This window comes from Lingula anatina, chromosome 1 (assembly GCF_051362555.1).
Source record: "Lingula anatina isolate TDL-2025a chromosome 1, LinAna3.0, whole genome shotgun sequence".
Classification (NCBI taxonomy): Eukaryota; Metazoa; Brachiopoda; class Lingulata; order Lingulida; family Lingulidae; genus Lingula; species Lingula anatina.
The window spans coordinates 213034-233811 of record NC_141767.1 but is presented as its reverse complement, the minus strand read 5'-3'; the positions used below and the strand labels follow the sequence as shown (position 1 = coordinate 233811).

Genomic DNA, 20778 nt, shown 5'->3' with positions numbered 1-20778 from the left:
GACGACAGGTCTTCTCCAGACATAAAACCAAGCAATTTTTATTCCAATGAATTATACCGAAAATTCAGATTTTATTCATTCTTTTCAAGGTTAAAAAATCATGTCAATAATTACCTTAATTTTATGATGTCATTTTCAATGTTAGATTCCAAACCATAGGACTTCTCGAGACATAGCTATCGTATTGAACCAGTCATCTATTACGCAGCCTGTACGTTCTGAAACAGAGTCACACAGCTCGTGTGGATTAAGATGGACTCGCAGCTCTGTGACAACTGTGGCAAAAACTCGTTGATAACTGACGATCACGGAGGCTGTTCTCAGCTGGTTTGTGAAGAATGTGGTACCGTTAAAGCACAGGTAATGTGTTCTGATCGACTCCAGCGGGGTTACTCAGTCGACTCAGTGTCTATATATAATTTCCTGATTTGGCAATAATTCTTTTTATAACATTGGTAATAATAAAAAGAAAATACGAATAGTCTAGTAACTGACTCTTAATCTTTTGTGTGTCGTGTGTAATCCCCAGTGTGTTGAAAACATGAGAAGTTTGATACGTAATAATAGACCCATTCTATAAACTAAAAGTGTACATGTACATGTACTCAGTACATGTAATTTATAGAATGACTTGTAAGAAGATGGAAGTTAGGTAAGCGAACAAAGTGACTGTTATGTCTTGTGGTGGAGTGCCCCTAGTGGCAAGATACTCTCTAGTTAAATAAAGATTAGTTTAGAGTAGTAAAAGCACATGTCCAGTGTTGCGTTCTTTTATCCCCCTCAAATTAATGCGTAGAAACATATATAACAGTGACAAAGTTAAAGGGAGTGAGTTGGGGTTTATATTTTAATGTAGGCTCTCGACAACATTGGTAACATTCCAGGCTAAACAAAGGTAACATTTTTAATTTATTTTTTTGTCACTCATTATTTTGTAGGGAGGCTTCCAGGCCCCTCCAGAACAGACAGTGTGGTCAAATAAGTCAGACATCTTCTGGAATTCTTCCAAGAAGTTGCAGAATCTGATACAACACCATGGTGATGGGGAGAGAAGTTCTGAGGGCAAAAAGATTGGAGAGAAGAGGATCAAAGAAATCTCAGCTGCCATGAACCTCAGCTCTGACATGAAAGAGAGTGCCCTGGATATGTATAATAAATTAATTCACAGGTCTGGGCCCTTCCGGGGCATTTTATTGGCAAATAAGTTAGTATTAGCCAGTGCTGCTGTGTATGTGGTATGCAGGCAGAGAGGGTGGCCTGTCACGCTCAACTCCACGGCCTCCTTGTGTCAGTGTAGTGTGTTTGACCTTGGCAAGTACTATAAAGAAATATTGAAGGTTTTAAACATCACACTGAAAGCACAGGATATTGTTGATCTTATCCCATCTTGTCTCAGTTCATGTAACTTTAGTGACACAGAGCTTGATGAGGTGACAAGATTAGTGGAGTTGTGTAAGGAGACCTGGGTCAGCAGTGGAAGGAGGTATAATTCTGTGATCACCGCTGCCGCATACTTGGTCTGGCAGTCTCATAATGTTAAAGAGCTCAAGACACCCATATGCAGATTTGTTTCGACCTTTAAATTGTTGCAGTGGAAATACAGACTAAAGCACTTTGTTGAGGAGTTGAAGACGGTGTTGTGTGCTCTGGCTGAGGGGGTGCCCTGGCTCAGTGATGTGAAACCAGATAAAGTCCACTTACACTTGCCTGATATTCTGAAATACCAGAAGTCTCTACTGGCAACTGCCATATCTTTACAGCAGGAGGACAGGGAGGGGACAGAACTTCTTGATGATGACACCGAGCAGCTTGGTTACCATGGAAAACGCAAAGGAGCATCTGCTATTTTTCCAACAGCTTACAAAAAGGCTCGACTTTGTTCTGAGCAAGATGACTCTTGCTCTCGGGAGAGTATTTCTGTATCAAGTCACAGTAATCTGGATTGTGAATTTTTGACAGAGGAAGATATCCCAGAGAATGAACTTAGGGAATACATAAAAGACAAAGATGAAATTCTTAAGTTGCAAGCGGCTGATCATTCAAATAACAAGTGATAAGATCTGATGGCAAATGAGTTCTCTACTGCGTTTCTCTTTTATAAGAGCCATCAGATGTTACATATCTATAGGTTTACTTCTATGTGCCAAGACATGGTGATGTTGCCAAAGCCTGTTAGCATGTGTGGGAAGAGAGGAAATGTCCAATATACTTTCAATAAAGCCAAAAACATTAACATTTCTCATCTTTTTGTTTCTCAGTGGTTCCAAGGTATGTGGTCGTCAAAGGTGAATGTTGTAAAAACATCTTAAGATTGGTACTCCCTCATGCGCACAGCCAGACAGGCCAACATTTCTAAAATTAAAGCTTTTGACAGAAGATACAATCTTTAGAGTAGAATACAACATTTGGTTCAATTATTCAAAGGTGAACACATTTATTGAAAATCTTACAAGTTTGAACAAACAATACTGAAATTTTCTAATAGAATGAGGATAGAGTCCCATCCGAACCAAAATATTATAGAGTTACAAAAATTATAATAAATAAAATTGCATAATTTTTGCATAAAACTGTTACACGTAAATGCTGACTGAGCAGATACCAAAGCTGGTTACGAGTTTACAGGCAGTTGCTTACTTAATTGACATCCTACGACTTGTTAGGAATGAATAAATCATGCGACTAGATTACAATGGATCCTTATCAACTATCTCATTTATCTTTCAAATGATATATTTACAAGTTGTTCAAATAAATTTTTTAGAAATTCAACGTAAATGTGAATATAAGTCAACTACATATAACATTACATTGTTCATATATGCAAGTAAATGACTGGGAAAAACAAAAATCATGATCATTGAGCTTGCTTTCCCCTTCCAACACCGGTTTTATTATGGTCAGGGCCACAAAGAGCACAATTCAATTATTATGAAATAGGGGAAGGGGGGGTAGACTGTTAATGTTTTGCCATGCATCCATGTACTTATCCTCCCGTAGCTATAAAATAAACTTCAAATTATCAAAAAATATTTGATCCCCATTTCAAATAGTTTTTATCATCTTTTTCCATCTTTGTGGGCACAGAAACCAAGTGGATCCCTCTATGCACTGGCCTGGTGGCGCCCTCTATGCACTGGGCTACTGCTGTTTATTAGTAGCCTGGTGGCGCCCTCTATGCACTGGGCTACTGCTGTTTATTAGTGATCTGTAGGCGCCCTCTATTAACTGGATTACTGGTGTTAATTAGTGGCCTGGTGGCGCCCTCCATCAAATGGGCTACTGCTATTTATTAGAGACTTGGTGGCGCCCTCTATGGACTGGAATAGTGCTGGTTATTTGTCTTGGTGTTGCTGCAGTTGGAGAAGCTGCTGTTGTTCCAGGAGTGCCACCAGTCTCTCCAGTCTCTGCTCCAGACCACCTAAAACAGCAACAGAATATATCAGGCTTTATAAACGAATGAGGCGTTTACTTTTCTATTTCATTCCTTGAATTTTGATTAAGATTAAACCAAAGTTTTTGAGAAGGTACAAATGTACATGTACATGTTACTTTCAAGTTACAACTTCAAATGATTTATCAAGATGTTCTACACAACAGCTACAGTATACATTATCACTGATTAAAGAATTTTTCTTACTTGGCTGAAGTGGCTGTGAGTATCTATGGTGAAACCCTCCTCTTCCTCTATAGTGGTGCCCTCTATAGCCTCCTCTGGGAGGGTAGTTACCATAGTGATATGCTGGCATCTCTCTGTACTCCTCCCTGTAGTCAGCTGGGTTCTCATACCTCCTGGCCTGGTAATTATGGGATGGATAACTCCTGAAGTATGGATTGTATCCTTGAGGTCGTAATGGCTGCTCTAGAGGATACTCCTGGTGACCTCGACCCTGAAAATCCTGCTGAGGTGGGAAATCTACTGTATTGTGACTAGATAGTTGTGGAATCGGTGTGGTTGACACACTGCGCCCATAGCCTGGGCCCTCCAGTGGCAGCGGAGTTTGTACATTGAATGGGCTGCGTCCTGACTGCACTCGGCCTGGTGCAGTAGAGTCCCTAAGCCCAGGATCTGACTGGTGCTCTGGCATGTGAGAGGTGTTAACTGAGGGGTGTGGACCAGCCTGTTGTGGGGAAGGTTTTGTGGCAGTACTGTGTTCATAGCCTGTCACATGTGAAGGTTGGTGATAGGAGCTGCCTACAGGAGATCTGTCAGCTTGTTGTGGGGAAGGTCTTGGGCCATGACCTTTCACCTGTGAAGTTTTGTTAGGGGGATAGTTCAGTGGACTGCGACCTGACTGTTGCTGGGCAGACACATCTGGCAGTTGACCTCCATAAGATCTGCCTGGGGAGTTCTGCTGTTTGATTCCTGGTCCTGGAGATTTCTGTTGTTTGATTCCTGATCCTGGAGATTTCTGGTGTTTGTTTCCTGATTCTGGAGATTTCTGCTGTTTGTTTCTCGGCCCTGGAGATTTCTGACTGCTTTGTTTTTGTCGTCTGTCTGGACTGCCTTGATGACCAGACTTTTGCTGATATCCAGACGGCTTTCCTCCTTGGTTTAATCGATCAATAAAAGCTTTGGCTCCCGCATCTCCACCAGCAGACATCTGATCCTGGGGTCTATTTTTGTTGCCACCATCTTGCTGAGATTTATCAGATATTCCTTGATGTCTATTTCCAGAAAAAGACTTTTGTCTGTTGCCACGGATACTTTGATCTTCATCACCGGTTCTTCTATTCTGCTGAAACTCTGGTTTGTTGGCATTGTATGTTGGTAGTTGGCTTAAAGTACCCCTGTTATCTGGTCTTTGTGTGATGGAATCTGTAGCTATCTTGACAAGTTCTGACCCAATGTTTTTCTAATTAAGAATCAAGAGAAGAAACTTATATAGCAATATCACATTGTTACAATAAGTATAAATATGGAGCCCAATCTATGAAACAAAAGAAAACAATCCATCATAATAATGGCAACCTACCTTAGTTTTGGGGTCACAGAGCTCTACATAATGAGTCATATTCTTGGTGCCTATCAGCTTGGCTTGCAGTAATGTCCCCTGAACCAAGCCCTTGAACTTATCAACAGCTTGTGGAGGGAAAGTCTGACTTTCAGAGTGGAAGCCTGTAAATGAATGATATCATTTTTGTAACTTTTTCGATAAAAATGCCAACATTATTGTAACAGTTGCATTCTAGGCACATCAATTCAGATCAAGAACACTTCATTTGATGGAAATTCATCTGCGTAGTCTTTTGGTTGTTTTAGACATTTAAACTTTTCAATTTGAGAAGGGTAACAGTAGTAACTGAAAGCTTTGTTTAGGTACATCTCAAGTCCGTGTAGAAACTGAAAAGTTTAAAAATCTAAAACAACAACCTTTTACTTTCTAAAGCATGACCAGAACAGATTGCCAGTGTCTGTACATAAAAAAGTTCGGATTGAGACTCTATATATGGTACAGTTTACACTTACAATATGACAGGGCACACTTAATAGCTTGGAGAGGTAGTGTGGTGAACTGAGGTTCTATACGGTACAGTTTATCTCCTGGGATCACATCCTCTTGTCCAAAGTCCACATAAAATATCTTGTACTTGTTGTTTGGCAGTATTGCTTGGACTGCTGCTCTGGACCACCCACCATCTTCTCCTGGAACCAGGAAATTATAATCTTCACTAAGAAGTATAATCTACACATCAATAAAGTCCCAGTGAGGAAACGTCACTTGCTTAAATGATAAGTACACTTGAAAACAAGTATTTCTGATGATCAATGGAATATCACTTTGCCACACCCACCTTCAGCAAAGGTAACACACATCTCTTCTACCAGGGGTCTGAAGGCAGGGTCCGGGTGAACATGTTCATAGACCTCACCAAGTCTGTCCTTCAATGTCACAACTTCTTGCATTTCTAGACAGAGGGAACATAATATCATGCTTAGAAAGATTAAAGAAAAGCCTAATATACAGGCACATACTAATATATCTAGACAGAGGGAACATAATATCATGCTTAGAAAGATTAAAGAAAAGCCTAATATACAGGCACATACTAATATATCTAGACAGAGGGAACATAATATCATGCTTAGAAAGATTAAAGAAAAGCCTAATATGAACAGGCACATACTAATATATCTAGACAGAGGGAACATAATATCATGCTTAGAAAGATTAAAGGGAATCCTAATATATACAGGCACATACTAATATATCTAGACAGAGGGAACATAATATCATGCTTAGAAAGATTAAAGGGAATCCTAATATATACAGGCACATACTAATATATCTAGACAGAGGGAACATAATATCATGCTTAGAAAGATTAAAGAAAAGCCTAATATACAGGCACATACTAATATATCTAGACAGAGGGAACATAATATCATGCTTAGAAAGATTAAAGGGAAGCCTAATATATACAGGCACATACTAATATATCTAGACAGAGGGAACATAATATCATGCTTAGAAAGATTAAAGAAAAGCCTAATATATACAGGCACATACTAAGCCACAGCCAAAAGCTAGTAAAATAGAAGTGAGATTTGAATAAAATCTCTATTCAAAAGTCTAATTAGGCTGATCATAACTGTGTTGAAGTATTCCAATGAATAAATACTTCTTAACTGAAATCATCTTAATTCAGATGGAAACCATTATATACCTTGTTGTTTGGACATATTCCAACAATAAAACAGCTTTGGTGAGGAGTCTGGGTTACAAACTATCACCATGGTAACAGAAGAATCCAATGAAGCTTTGATCAGATCATATGTCATAACTCTAGGTTCAGGTGCTGGCAGTGCTGTACACACAGCTGGTTGGATGGGCTGGAAGGCACTGTCTGGGTGAGGGACCAGGTCCGACACTGGAATGGTTTGAGTCTTATTAAAACAAGCTTTACCAATTTTAAGAACATTCAAGTTTAGTCTGCTTTTGCATTAAAATCATTACATCTGATAATAACGGTGTAAAACTTTTGTCTTTGTACTGCAGCAAGTATCAAATGTCCATTGGCTGTGTTAAAATTTTAAACTGATAACATCCTAGAAAGATAAAAGGTTAGAAAAAACTTCCAGATATTTCAGTACCTGCCACAAGTCCTTGACCTGTGAGATAGTGGGCCATGGAGTCACCGTCTGGTGTAGTCAAATTCACAGAGTATACCTCTCCTTCCTTCCTGACAACTCTGACCAGTATTGACCCAGGGTGTATTGTCTTCATTTCCTCAGCAGCCTTTACACTGCTCTCTTTATTTACCTCTCTCACCCCGGCCAGCTTACACTGATAGGCCTGGCGGGGATACCCTGTCACTAACTCTGGCTCCAGAATTTTCCTGATGTTAGCTGTTTGAACATATTCCGTGTTGCCATAGTCACAGAAGTAGACCTGATACCCTATCTGAGGACCCTGGTCTGCCTGTACCATGGCTCTGTACCAGACACCATCAGTGAACTGCGCCAGGACCACCTCGCCAACCTCAGGACGATGAGGATGGTGATCTGTGAGAGCATGCGTCTGGAGCCTTACCTCTAACTCAGCCACTTTCTCAATGAGATCAGGCAGACAGATGAAGAACTCCCAGGGACTGACGCAATGCACTAACAGTAGTGGGAACTCCCTGTCTTCTGGCAGCTCCAACTTTGGGAGGTCCACATGGGTCAGACACCTTGGTCTTGATGGGGCATCTCTGACATTTGAGCTTCTCTTTCTTTGAGTGTCTCTGGGAAATGCCGGTGCTCTGGCCCCAGTAACAGCAGGTCTTGGGGATGGAGGAGTTCTAGCTCTGAGCACATTAGACGAAGAATTTGGACTACGGTCTTCATACAGAGGTGATCTAGCTCCTGACACACAAGGTGGAGATTTTGACACAGACAGAGGTGATCTTGCTCCTGACACACAGGGTGGAGACTTTGACACAGGTGGTAGAGACAGTTCACTAGTGATACAGGAAAGTGGAGATCTGGCTCCTCTCCTCACTACTGGCAGTGTGGGGGACGTAGCTGATTTCGGGCTCTCTTTTGTTTGGGCAGTCACCAATGGCGACATATTAGACTCCTCACTTTGTTCTGTGACTTGGTTGGTGTCAGTACATGTAGCAAATCCACTGTCCACCAGAAAACGTCCAACGTCTGTTCCATCATCAAGTGTCAGTTTAACCAAAGCTCTGTTATCATCAGTGGACACCATGTTAACCTTGACTACTTTCTCTACCAGCTTCTCCTGGAGCACCTGTTGGACTGCGTGGGGCACCTGAGGGTTTTTTGCCCAAATCTTCACCCCTGCCAGGCTGCACCTGATAGCCTTAGGTGGGTGGTCAGCAAAATCCTCCAGCAGGGGGCGTATGGCAGTATTGCTGACCTCCTCTGTGTTCCCGTAATCCAAGTAGAACACCTTAGATGTGGATGCCATATCTGCCAGCACCAGAGCTCTGTACCAGGCCCCCTGCCACTGGGCTGCCACCATATCACCAGACTTGAACCTGCAGATACAAGTAGATGAAGAAATTGTGGGGATATATCACCAAACTGTTACTTCTATCAAATCATCCTGAGCTCACTTATTTTAATTGAAGATGCCACAGGACAAATTATTGAAAACAAAATTTATCTGTAATACTTAATCAATAGCTCCATGACAAGAGAATTGTTTCTTGGCAAAACTTAACCAGAGGAAATCAAGTGGAACAGTTTAAAATTAAACAGCTTTAACATAGGACTATTAACAACACAAGTTACCTGTAAGTCTGCTGTGTAGACATGGTGTTGTATTTTTCATTCATGGCTAGACTCAATGCCACAAAGGTTTCATCAATATGGTGAATATAGAACACTTCAGACGTCTCTATGTGGAATACTGCTGCATCAAATGGCTCGTTTATTTTCAGCATGGACAGCGCAGACTGCAGGAGACTAAGATATATAGTGTCCAGCGAGGTAGAACTGAAATGAAAGATTTCCATGACATTCTGTCCATTACCTTTTCTTAACATGTTAAACAGATAAATAAACCATCACTATCCTACCTGTTTCTAATGAAACACATTTTACTCAGGTATTTACAAGTAAAATTTTCATTCCACTTTCCTTGTAACAGCTGGTATATTCTCCTCCATGGAAGTATTCCTCCTGAGCAGTTTATATCAATAAAGCAGATACATGTACTGTCAGGGTTACCTGTTTGGTGACTGTCCCCACTGTTCAGATTCCACAGAGAGGGTTGTCTTCTGGGCAGCATACGGCACTTCTGGAGACTGCCTTGCCATATTTTGTTCAGTCTCTACTGAGGAAGTTGCCATGGTAGCAGCATACACTTCCTCTGAAGACTGCCTTGCCATATTCTGTTCAGTCTCTGCTGAGGAAGTTGCCAGGGCAGCATCATACAGCACTTCCTCTGAAGACTGTCTTGCCATATTCTGGTAGATCAAGGCCTCTCCAACATTTCCTATGTACAATGAGCAATATTAACAGTTTTTAATGCGAGGTCCTGTCTGTTAGACTACTTTTGCGAGCAAATATACTCACTGCCGTACTTCATCAATAAAGAACAAAATGACATGATTACATTTACCAGAGCAAATTCCAAGAGGACTTAAAGTTAACTTCATGTCAATAAACATGTTTTGAAAGCAACTAGAAATGCTGAATTGCAGTTGAAATTTGTCAGGAGCCATTTAAGTCTCCTGCTGTCTTTACAGTTATCAAGGAAAGTAAAATCAAATGGTTTCATAGCAAAGGACAAAATCAGTTAAATCAAGAAAATAAATCACGTAAGTTTCAGTAGAGATTCTCAACTCCTGTGCCCACCAAACCCCTCACCTCCTTCCTCTGTCAGCAGCTGTATATGACTTATTCCATTAACAACTTGTTCACAAACGACGTCAAACAACCCTCCCAGACTGTCTACAACTGTTTTCAGCTCACTGGTCACATGGTCACTCCAGTCACTTCCTTGGACTGGCGCTACATTAGCTATACAGCAACGCATACCCTGCAAACAGGACACAAAAATCAATAAGAACTTCTCATCGTAAACAACTGCACCATTTAACACCTGTAACCACAAATTCACCTGGTGAAGCTATCACTCTAATACAATGAACCGAATAATTCCTGAATTTTGATGTCAATCTCAATAAAAGTGACGAGAAGATGAAGGGCCACCAGTGGCTCCTCCTACAGTACCTGTAGTGGCAGCTGTGTGAACTCTGGCAGCAGTTTCCTGGTATACATCACTGGTCTCTCCTCCACATTGCCATAGTCTTGATATCTCACCCTGACCTGGCCATTTAGTGTGATCTCCTCCACCATTGCCCTGTACCAACCACCGTCCACTGCATACTGGACAGCACATACCTCACCCACTGATGGTACATAGGCACCAGGACCAATGTTAGTGGTACCACTGTAATACTACAAGATAACACAAGACTTCACATGATTAAATCAATAGGCAGCATCTCCAGCCGCACCTCAACTGCATATTAAACTTAACATCATATTTCACTGATATCTAAGATACTTCACGCATCAAATTGTTATTATACAATGGCTAATAAATTGTTCTACATACCAATTATTGATTGAAAACAAAAGAACTCATGTCAACTGTTGATAAATAAGAGATAGAATTAGTGCATTATGGTTGTATTCACAACAAAATTGATCTGCAGACTAACTGTTAAATATGGCCGAACCACTTGAAAGCTTGTTGCATAAACCCCTAATAAACACTTAATAGATTCCCTACAAATCTGTTAGTCCGCGGATCAAGTTTGTTGTGAATGTGTCCCACAATGCTGCAGTGACGTGCCTCCTTCATGTCCTGTATTAGTTTGACAAGTTGGGGAACACTGTCTGGGAATATCACACACAGGTCAGAGGGACTGCTGAGATCTATGATTTTCACCTGTTAAAAAACAAAGAGCATCAAAAAGGATGATAATAAGATAACCATCTTCCATGGTGAGAGCTTCTTAGATATGTTGCAGGCAGATTTTAAATGTGACAGAGCAATACTGAAATCTCAATCTCCCAAAGGCAGGTTTAAAATCTACCTAGGCAAGGTCTGAATTTCAAGTTGAAATTAAGATTTCAATTTTAACCTTGACTGATAAAAAAAATCTGCCTGGACACTCTGGTCTACAACTCAGTGTAGCAAGTTGTAAGATATTTTTATACTTATGTAATGAAATCTCCTAATTCTAGTATGCCTAACTGAAGCGTAGGCTCGAAATACATTTTCGACTTACTTAGCAGATAACACAATCTAAAGATTCCATGGTTCGTGTCAGATTTACGTAAGTTGCTCAAAGAAAACCCAAGGACACATAATGACCAGTTTAACAGTTTATTTGATGATGCCTGCTAACTACATGATCTATGTGAAATCTCCAACTTCTGAACCATCTCCCATGGCTCGAATCTGTCTTCTTAGCTCTCCTACGTGGTCTCTCTCTCAAACTGCTCTCTCTGAACTCCCAGATAATACTGCTTATATACAAATTCCTTATCTAAATGGAATGCTGCACTATTTAATGGTGCATACTAATCTTTATTACTTAAAATGCACATGTCCACTTGCGTTATATAATTACACGTAAGACCATAAAATGAGTCAAGTGCACATGCAAAAGATTTCATTAAAATTAATTAACGTGCACATGCAAAAGACTTCATTAAAATTAATTAACAAGTCTGGAAATTATATTGGTGAACAGAACTAAGTCTCAAAGAAGGCAGTACACTATATATAAACACATTTCAAACATCTTTTATCAGCTGGATTAGTAAAGTAAGCCTATGCATTACCATGTATCATATCAAATTCCCCATCTTTACCAAACCTAGGATAGAAAAATTCTTGGGTCAAAGACTGAACTTAACCCTTACTTACTTGGCATTTCTTCTGGAGTGGGAGGCTCACTCTGGTCATTTTGGCACTCATGTATTTCTCTGGCCCACCCCTGGTGCTTGGAGGGGGGTCAGATCTCTCAGCTCTCTGTGAAAGGGTGTCAGACCTCTCAGCTCTCTGTGGAAGGGGGTCAGATCTCTCAGCTCTCTGTGGAAGGGGGTCAGAACTCTCAGTCATACTCTTGAGAGGTGACTTGACCCTGGCAGTAGGATCACCAAGAGAAACCTGTGGTAATTCTCCCACTAAATACTGAAATCAAGACAGGCAAGTGTGTGAAGAGAAGCCCTAGTCAAGTAGAGATGCTGGCAGACACGTGTCTATATCTTAGTTTACAGGAAGTTAATTGTTTATGTGAAGCAATGGCGAGCCTTACATCTAATAAGACTTTATAATGTGTGCAGGGGGAATGAATTACATATGGAAAGAATGCCTTGGTGATTTCAACTTGACATCTGTAATAGCCAAATCATCATCTGAAATAACAGAGATTAAAACCTAAGCTACAAGTAAGAATTAAACAAAACACAGACTGGAGTCACATTAAGAAACATCACATAATGAACAGACAGTATAAGTCCAGGCTTCATCCTGTATCTTTAGTAAGCTAACCCAGTCCCAGATCTCATCATCTGATAAGAAAACAAAGCAGAGTCAGTTTGGAAATGACCCTTCTAAACTAACTGTTAACAGATTTTAACAAGTCTAAGACCCCATTCCCATAGAATTTAGATCGATCTAACCCTGTGGGGAGTCTCACTAGATTACTGTCAGCTTAGCCGGCTTAAGCGTCTGTCCCACCTACTAAAAGCTGTAAGGGGGTAATTAACTATGGTGCGCTTGGCTGACTGCAATTTAGCGTGAACCCCCAAGGAGTTAGGTCGTTCTAAATCTTAATCTCTGGATCGATCTGTATCTCTGGGAATGCACCCTAACACCTTTACTAGTAATGTCTGTACACTTCTTAGGTTGTCTATATCAGATTGCAGGGCAATCAACAAGTTGACTACCAAGATGAAAGTATGTTGAGTTCATTCAAAACCCTGACATTTTGCCTCTCTCACAGAAAAGATATATGTAGTAACTTGGTACAAATATTATTTTCAATGCACTGAGTGTGATAGAGACAAATATTAACAAATCTTCTTGGGAGTTTAACCCCCCTGATCACTGTGGCAGTGTGCATAAGAAATTAAGGCAATTTCTCCAGGGGCTGCTGCACAAAAGGATTCCTTTAATGTCTGTTTGTAACAGAAACAACTAAATTCCAGATATTTTTCACCCCAGGCCTACTCTAAATTAATTGCAAATTTGCCAAAAGACTTGTAATCTTTTAGGAAAAAAAATCAAAGACATTTCTTTGTCAGGTTTTTTATCTTACCTGCATTTCATCATCAACGCTAACTTCAAACCGTGCCGCTAATTCTGCAGTTTCCCTAAAATCAATCAAAAACAGTTTACATATTTGGCATAGCTTCTCCACGCTGTTCTACTATACACAAATCACCTCCACTGCAGCACCTGCATGGTTACATACCAATTAAGCATTGGTTAACTAGTGAATAGGTTCAAAAAGAGACATTTTCTCTCATTTCTGCTGCCAGAAGATCTTACCTGATTGTCTTACACTGCTGCTTGTATTTAGACCAGTCTACTGTCAGAAGATCTTACCTGATTGTCTTACACTGAACCTTGTGCTCAGAGAAGTCTTCCCTCTGGCAGGCAGGACTACAGTAAGGGCTTTTGCATGCTCCACACCTCAAGAATCCTGGAGACCAAGGGATAATAATAATAATAATAATAATAATAATAATAATAATAATTCAGTCAAAATTACTATGGGCTTTCACAAAAAAAAAAAATAAATAAATTAAAAAAAAAAATATATACACCATTCTCCATGGACATCCACATAAAGATGTACATATTACCCAAATTCAAGACACTTCTCACTGTATACCCCCCCAAACAGATGTAGTTAGTGCACATTTCTTACCAGGTCCTCCACACTTCAAACACTTCTTTGCATTACCAGCAGCTGATTGGTCAGACATGTTGGGTGATGTGATCTCTGGCTGAGAACTTTTATCTGAAAAGTAAAATTATTTGTAGTAAAAGTGAATATCACCCAACTCTCAACTAAAGGACCATTCCCAGACCCTATCATACTATCTGTGCATTGATCTATCTCTGAGGGGATTCTGGCTAAATTGCAATCCACTAAAGCGACTTAGATGTCTGTCATGACTACTGAAGCTGCTAGGGGGCAATTTATTATTGTTAAGTGGCTTCATCAATCGATCTTGTTAGATTGGTCAATGTATTGGAACCCAGTCTAAGACAGGCTAAATGCAATCATCAAATATGCTGGAACACTTCAGGTGTTCATACAACTCTCTCCTAACAGGTAAATTATGTGCATTAGTTACCTATGGCATGATTCCCAATACTATGTTCCCTATGATGGTCTCCATCCCCACCCAGATATATGGCATTGGTCTGTGTCCTTGTCTCACCACTATGGTAGCCAGAGTCTACAGGAGTGTATCGTCCTGTCTCAGGGGACACAGAATCTGTAGACAAGACAGAAAATTGGCTAAAAATGGACAAAATTAGTTCCTTGTTCATAAAAGAACCCTCATTTCCACCAATGGGAGAACAAAAAAGATAAGTTTTCTTCAAATGTGCTGAGATTTAGCTCTGATGCTGAATGGACAAATGACATACCAAGTGCTGGCCTATCCTGGTTTACAACCTGACCACCAGGGGGAGCTGATGGCAGAGGGGATTCCCTGGTTGTGAAATTCATGACAAAATCAGCTTTGCTTTGGTTTTGAAGTCTGAAATTTGAAATAACACACGACCAAGTATAGTTTTGGGGCAATCATTTCATTATATTTAAATATAAAAGCAATCCAGTTTGTATTCTAATTAGTAGTTTTAAACAGTCTAAACAAAATAATGGAATAAACTGTTCAATGAAATTATTTTCTTCATAAGATGACAAAAAAATCAATAACAGATTGCATTTGACAAACTTTAATAAAGAGACCTCCATTCACCCATTTTTAAAATCAGTAAGTTTACCTCATCCTTCTAATTTCTTCCTCAACCTCATGCTCCATTCTTTTTTCTTGATCAGGGTCAGTTTTGGCACAGTTCAATGATTTTAAAAACTCTTCCTCTTCCTAAAGATATAAAATAATAACATTAAAAATCTACAGAAATTAATATTAATAATGAAGATGGCATACAAATACTACACCTATTCACAAAACATCTTTATTTTTTTTAAACTGTTTTGAGGCTGGGGGTTGGTGGGCTGGGGGTGGGGGAGAGGGATAATGGCTGGGAGTTGGTGGGCTGGGGGTGGGGGTGGGGGAGAGGGATAATGGCTGGGGGTTGGTGGGGTGGGGGTGGGGGAGAGGGATAATGGCTGGGAGTTGGTGGGGTGGGGGTGGGGGGTGGGGGAGAGGGATAATGGCTGGGGGTTGGTGGGCTGGGGGTGGGGGGTGGGGGAGAGGGATAATGGCTGGGGGTTGGTGGGGTGGGGGTGGGGGGTGGGGGAGAGGGATAATGGCTGGGGGTTGGTGGGCTGGGGGTGGGGGAGAGGGATAATGGCTGTGGGTTGGTGGGCTGGGGGTGGGGGAGAGGGATAATGGCTGGGGGTTGGTGGGGTTGGGTGGGGGTGGGGGAGAGGGATAATGGCTGGGGGTTGGTGGGGTGGGGGTGGGGGTGGGGGAGAGGGATAATGGCTGGGGGTTGGTGGGGTGGGGGTGGGGGTGGGGGAGAGGGATAATGGCTGGGGGTTGGTGGGGTTGGGTGGGGGTGGGGGAGAGGGATAATGGCTGGGGGTTGGTGGGGTGGGGGTGGGGGAGAGGGATAATGGCTGGGGGTTGGTGGGGTGGGGTTGGTGGGGTGGAGGTGGGGGAGAGGGATAATGGCTGGGGGTTGGTGGGGTGGGGGTGGGGAAGAGGAATTATCAGCACACCTGTAACAACCCCACTTTGCCAGATGTATATTTACCTCTTTTTCCTTTCTTCTTGCAGCCCTCTTTTCATCTGAAAGCGCCACTTTCACCCTCAGTCTAAACGGTCCAATTCTGAACTGGTCAAACTTCCTTATGGCCAACTCAGCTTCCCTCACACTCCCATATTTCACAAAGCTTGGGGAAAAAATAATTCATATATATTTACTTGGTCAGAAAAAGAAGTTTTTACATATGTTTGATTTAGTACATCCATCAATTACTCCCATCATTATTTATTTAAATACTTATATGTTACCAAATTTTTACTTAAAATCATAATATATATTTCATCTCTTTTTCAGTTCCCAGAATAAAACAGTCTGTCACACCCACTGGGTCAGTAAACTTCCTCAGGTAAGACAGCACTTATTAAATTCTGCATGATGTTATACAACAAGTTCTTCATGAACAAACATATAGCCATCAACAGAGTTCCAGTTTCTAGTGCTATCTATAGAGTTCCAAGTTTCGACAAGTATCTACAGAGTTCCACTTCCTATAGCTTTCTATAGAGTTCTGGTTTCTACAGTTATCTATAGGGTTCCAGTTTCTACAGCTATCTACAGAGTTCCAAGTTCTACAACTATATACCGAGTTCCAGATTTTATAGCTTTTTATAGAGTTCTGGTTTCTACAGCTATCTATAAAGTTCTATATCAAACCCTACCCAAATGTGTCCCCTCTCTGAGGCTGTTTAGATTTCACTTTGTTAGCTTGCAAGACTTTCAGTTGTCCATCGTCAGAGAAAAGATTCCTTAGTCCTTCCTGGAATTATATCTAGATATTATCAAAGGAATAAAGACACATAATGGTACATGTATACTATAGTTAAAGGGATAATAACTCTTCATTTTGGACAAAAAATGAATTTTCCTGGAGTAAACAACAATTTTCCCAATTTACTTACCAATGGTTAATGAATCCATTTTTACATTCAAAGTTAGTCCCTGGTTTTTTTCTAAAAAGTTTGGTTTTTTATTAAAATCTCTTAAGAGATTATAACAGAGCATAGCCATCAATGGAGGACACGTGATCTGAAGACAAGCTCAGATATCAGAATAATAGCTATAACTGCTGTTTTTGTCGTAAAACGGAATATATTATATTTCTATGAGTTATTCACTATGTTTTTATTGTGAAATATAGATCTCATACGAAGAGTTATTATCCCTTTAACATCTGTCAAAAACATATCAATTCACTAAAGCTATTTTTCCATTTTCATAAAGTGAACAATGAAGAGTGAACTATTTCAGTAATAATATCACCATCATACAACTGTGCCATGTAGACAGAGTATCAGTAATAATATCACCATCATACAACTGTGCCATGTAGACAGAGTATCAGTAATAATATCACCATCATACAACTGTGCCATGTAGACAGAGTATCAGTAATAATATCACCATCATACAACTGTGCCATGTAGACAGAGTATCAGTAATAATATCACCATCATACAACAGTGCCATGTAGACAGAGTATCAGTAATAATATCACCATCATACAACTGTGCCATGTAGACAGAGTATCAGTGATAATATCACCACCATACAACTGTGCCATGTAGACAGAGTACTGATCTATCCAAACCCAGTACCTCATTCAGTTCATTAGGTATGCCCACTACATACAGCTGGACTGTCCCATCATCTCGCTCTGTTCTGGAAAACAATGTGAAACAATGTGGAACCTTATATCAATACATGTGGACTTTTGTTTTAGTATTTGAGACACAATATAGTTAAACAGTTTAATGACAACACAACAAAACATACAAAGGTCAAACCCAGTGTTTTTGCCATTGTCATGAAGAGGAAGACTTGCAATAAAATAATATGGTTATTGAGAATCCATAGAAAATAGAATCAAAGAAAAAAATTATAATTTGGAAAACTGAATCAAAGAAGACGTAATTACAGTGTTGAGGGTGGAGGCAGGTTTCTACCAGGTCCTGTATCATAACTGTTAAAACTGGGGTCTTGATAATCTTCTTCCATGGGGTCCCAGCCATCAAAGGGACAACTGAAAAATAATCAACATGATAAATTTTAATATTCTTACTGTATAACATTTCTATAAAAACATGGTGTCTACAGATATGTAAACATTTCTACACTTTATAAACATTTTTCATGAAAGCACCTAGCTATATAGGTTACAAACAAGTAAATATGGCTTACCTCTGTTGTGTGCCAGCAGTAGCCATGGTTTCTGCCGTGATATTTTCCTCTGCTTAAGTTCTCTCACAATCACTGTCTATATTTTCAAATGAGGGAAAATAATGGCCCTAAAAATAAACACAGACACAGATCAATTCCCGTGAAATCACATATATACTACTACACTGTATATATACACCATTATCACCATCACTTTTTATTACCTTATTCAGGAATGCCTTCCCCATTCGAAATCCTATGTCTCAATAAAAAAGTTATAAGATGAAATAGTTTCTGTGTTCTTTAAATGAATGCTATCATGTGTGAGAACCATGTTACAGGTAGAACAACTCTCAAGTGGAATGGAACCTTCAGCAACTGCTTTATTTTCTATTATATGTGTGCTAAGATACATACAACACATTGCTACTAGGATATGACCTTAAGGTCAACAGCTGTCAATCTTATATGGCGTATACTGTTACTTTGAGGATACAGTTACTTGACAACACCACACACTTGAACTATAATGCTTGTCTGTATCCATAGTAACCGAATACTTGAACTATTAGTTGCAAGAAACCATTATATAAAAATTTACATATATAGGTTCAAAGTGTCTTGCCTATCATTATATAAAAATTTACATATATAGGTTCAAAGTGATTTGCCTGTCATTATTGAAAATTCTGCATGTATAGGAGTATGCTTGCTAAAAAATATTTATACCCCATTTCCATAGATTTTAGATCGATCTATCCCTGTGGGGAGTCTCACTAGATTACTGTCAGCTAAGCCGGCTTAAGCGTCTGTCCCACCTACTGAAAGCTGTAAGGGGGTAATTAACTTACATGCGCGCTCGGCTGACTGCAATTTAGCGTCAACCCCTAGGGAGTTAGGTCCATCTAAATCTTAATCTCTGGATCCATCTAAATCTCTGGGAATACACCCCAAATATACGTCTAAAAAAAGATAAAACATATTTTTCGACGATATTAGGGTGCATTCCCAGAGATTTAGATAAATAATTAAGCCATTTGATAATTTCTAAGAAAAATTGTTGATTAACATTCTTCTTTCTTAGGGACTTTTCCCACGGATATTTGGATCGATCTATCTCCCTGGGGAGTCTCACTTAAGTGCTATCAATTTAGTGAGACTCCCCAGGGAGTTAGACCAATCCAGATGGATCGATCTAGGCATGGGAACCCAGTCTTTGGGCGCATTCCCATAGATTTTAGATCAATCTATCTCCGTGGGGAGTCTCACTAGATTACTGTCAGATAATCCGGGAATCTGGCTTAAATGTCCGTCCCGCTTCTACAAGCTGTAAGGGGGTAATTAACTTTCATGCCCACTCGGCTAACAGCTATTTAGGTCGATCTTGTTGGATTGATCTAATCTCTGGGAATGGGGTCTTAGAGTAGTATGGCTATATCTTGAGTTGTTTTATGTGGATTTTAGGTTCATTAACCTATCAAAGTGACAGCTGAGTTCCCTTTACCAGGCCTGCAGAAAATATGTTCTCTTCTCTATCACAGTACAGAGATAGCCATCTATTTAACCAGAGACATATCTATGAATATCTAGTGAAGAAATCAATCTGTGGCCCTGGTAGAGGATAGCAGCTAGCTTAACAAGTGTGACTACTGATCGAATAACCCAAAAGTAGAAACTTTTGCCTTACATGCAAGTACTGCAGTGACAGAATGAATACCATAATTTTAACAAATTAAAGAGTACATATAAGGGAGTGTTCAGAATGAGTTATGTCCACCTAGCTATAACTAATACACGCTAACTCCACGGGGACTCTCGCTGAAAGCAATCAAATTAATAAACTAACATGCCTACTCTTGTTTCCAACGTGCTTGGAACATCACCAACTTCTCTGTATTCTACTCAATGTCAGAAAGTGGCATTTCAGACTGTGAATCTGACTGCATTCAGCGGGAGTCCCCGTGGTCTAGCATTTCTGTAATTGACAATACACTCAGAACGTTCCCCAAGACTGCATACTCATAAAGGCCATACATATATGTCAAATTCCCGTAATGTGCATCCTTCATACGTCTCCTCAGTGTTCGACCTTACATGCCAGGTGTTTATCGCGTAGCATGGAAACAATAAAGTCGAAAACTGTTATTAACTGAGGCCACATACCCGTGTATGTCGCGGCCACTGTAGCACGTGCAGAGCTCAGTGAAACTGACAGCGACAGTCATGTTGAATTCTTGAAACTTCAGGGCGCTGACAATTTACAAAATACACCAACACATAAATCCACACAAACGCCCTCTTCCAATGTACTTTAATGCATTTTTGGAAGTTAATTAGAAGAGGCAAATACTCACCACAAATTTTATTCCTGTCTGGAAGGTTTACAACTGAGTGACCTCTGGCGGCAGGTTCACGAATTACCGTACTGATCATGTGACCTATGGAACTCGCCATTTTGTTTTGTTGGCAGAAGTGAGACAGGTAAATATACCGATAAATGATTTTACTCGTGGATCATATATGTAAGTGTTTACATACGTGTTATTTATGCTGATTAGTTGATCAGTACAATTTATGCATAGCTCCATACATACTCACGCACAGATGATTGTTTGTTGTGTGAGACGATAACTTGATTGTTGACTGAAGTTGAGTTTGACACGAAGAC

General features: G+C 40.1%; 3 protein-coding genes across 10 annotated transcripts in view; 2 read left to right on the top strand and 1 right to left on the bottom strand.

Moving 5' to 3' along the window:
- On the top strand, nt 1-2242 carry LOC106176496 (transcription factor IIIB 50 kDa subunit). Its single transcript, XM_013558910.3, has 2 exons — nt 1-360; nt 939-2242. Exons 1-2 carry the CDS (start codon nt 253-255, stop codon nt 2052-2054), a joined length of 1224 nt encoding a protein of 407 aa, XP_013414364.2. The 5' UTR covers nt 1-252; the 3' UTR covers nt 2055-2242.
- Nucleotides 2243-2414: 172 nt separating this feature from the next.
- LOC106176488 (uncharacterized) lies at nt 2415-20614 on the bottom strand. 5 transcript variants are annotated; one of them, XR_015331735.1, is made up of 26 exons: nt 20465-20614; nt 18132-18238; nt 17869-17973; nt 17549-17612; nt 16613-16710; nt 15942-16080; nt 15003-15103; nt 14643-14755; nt 14345-14488; nt 13912-14004; nt 13587-13683; nt 13297-13351; nt 11901-12167; nt 10818-10913; nt 10190-10417; nt 9824-9995; nt 9182-9449; nt 8744-8947; nt 7097-8487; nt 6670-6873; nt 5797-5910; nt 5471-5647; nt 4977-5119; nt 3641-4856; nt 3163-3421; nt 2415-3116 (listed from the first exon to the last, which is right to left on the bottom strand). XR_015331735.1 is itself a non-coding variant. In XM_086999232.1 (25 exons), the coding sequence occupies exons 2-25, from the start codon at nt 18155-18157 to the stop codon at nt 3336-3338; spliced, it is 5601 nt and encodes a 1866-aa protein (XP_086855358.1). In that variant the 5' UTR covers nt 18158-18238; nt 20465-20614; the 3' UTR covers nt 2415-3335. The 5 variants fall into 5 exon arrangements, 4 of the variants coding, with proteins under 4 accessions (XP_086855358.1, XP_086855365.1, XP_086855362.1 ...); XM_086999232.1 differs by having other exon boundaries at nt 2415-3421; XM_086999239.1 differs by having other exon boundaries at nt 2415-3421; nt 8744-8917.
- Nucleotides 20433-20778, top strand: part of LOC106176497 (coiled-coil domain-containing protein 186) — a 15067-nt gene continuing 14721 nt past the window's right edge. For 3 of the 4 annotated variants that reach the window (XM_086999261.1, XM_086999250.1, XM_086999264.1), the window contains exon 1: nt 20433-20591. The gene's annotated coding sequence lies outside the window, so the exon portion shown is untranslated. Of the gene's footprint in view, nt 20633-20778 lie in introns of all 4 variants that reach the window. The other variant, XM_086999256.1, reaches the window with a different exon arrangement.

Bases quoted from the DNA above. Each gene is read 5' to 3' on its own strand.
- LOC106176496 (XM_013558910.3), top strand. From the start codon at position 253: ATGGACTCGCAGCTCTGTGACAACTGTGGCAAAAACTCGTTGATAACT. The intron at 361-938 runs GTAATGTGTTCT...ATTATTTTGTAG, and splicing joins GTGGTACCGTTAAAGCACAG to GGAGGCTTCCAGGCCCCTCC.
- LOC106176488 (XM_086999232.1), bottom strand. From the start codon at position 18,157: ATGGCTACTGCTGGCACACAACAGAG. The intron at 15,104-15,941 runs GTAAATATACAT...TTATATCTTTAG, and splicing joins CAAGAAGAAAGGAAAAAGAG to GAAGAGGAAGAGTTTTTAAA. The intron at 8,948-9,181 runs GTAACCCTGACA...CTTTCATTTCAG, and splicing joins TGGGGACAGTCACCAAACAG to TTCTACCTCGCTGGACACTA.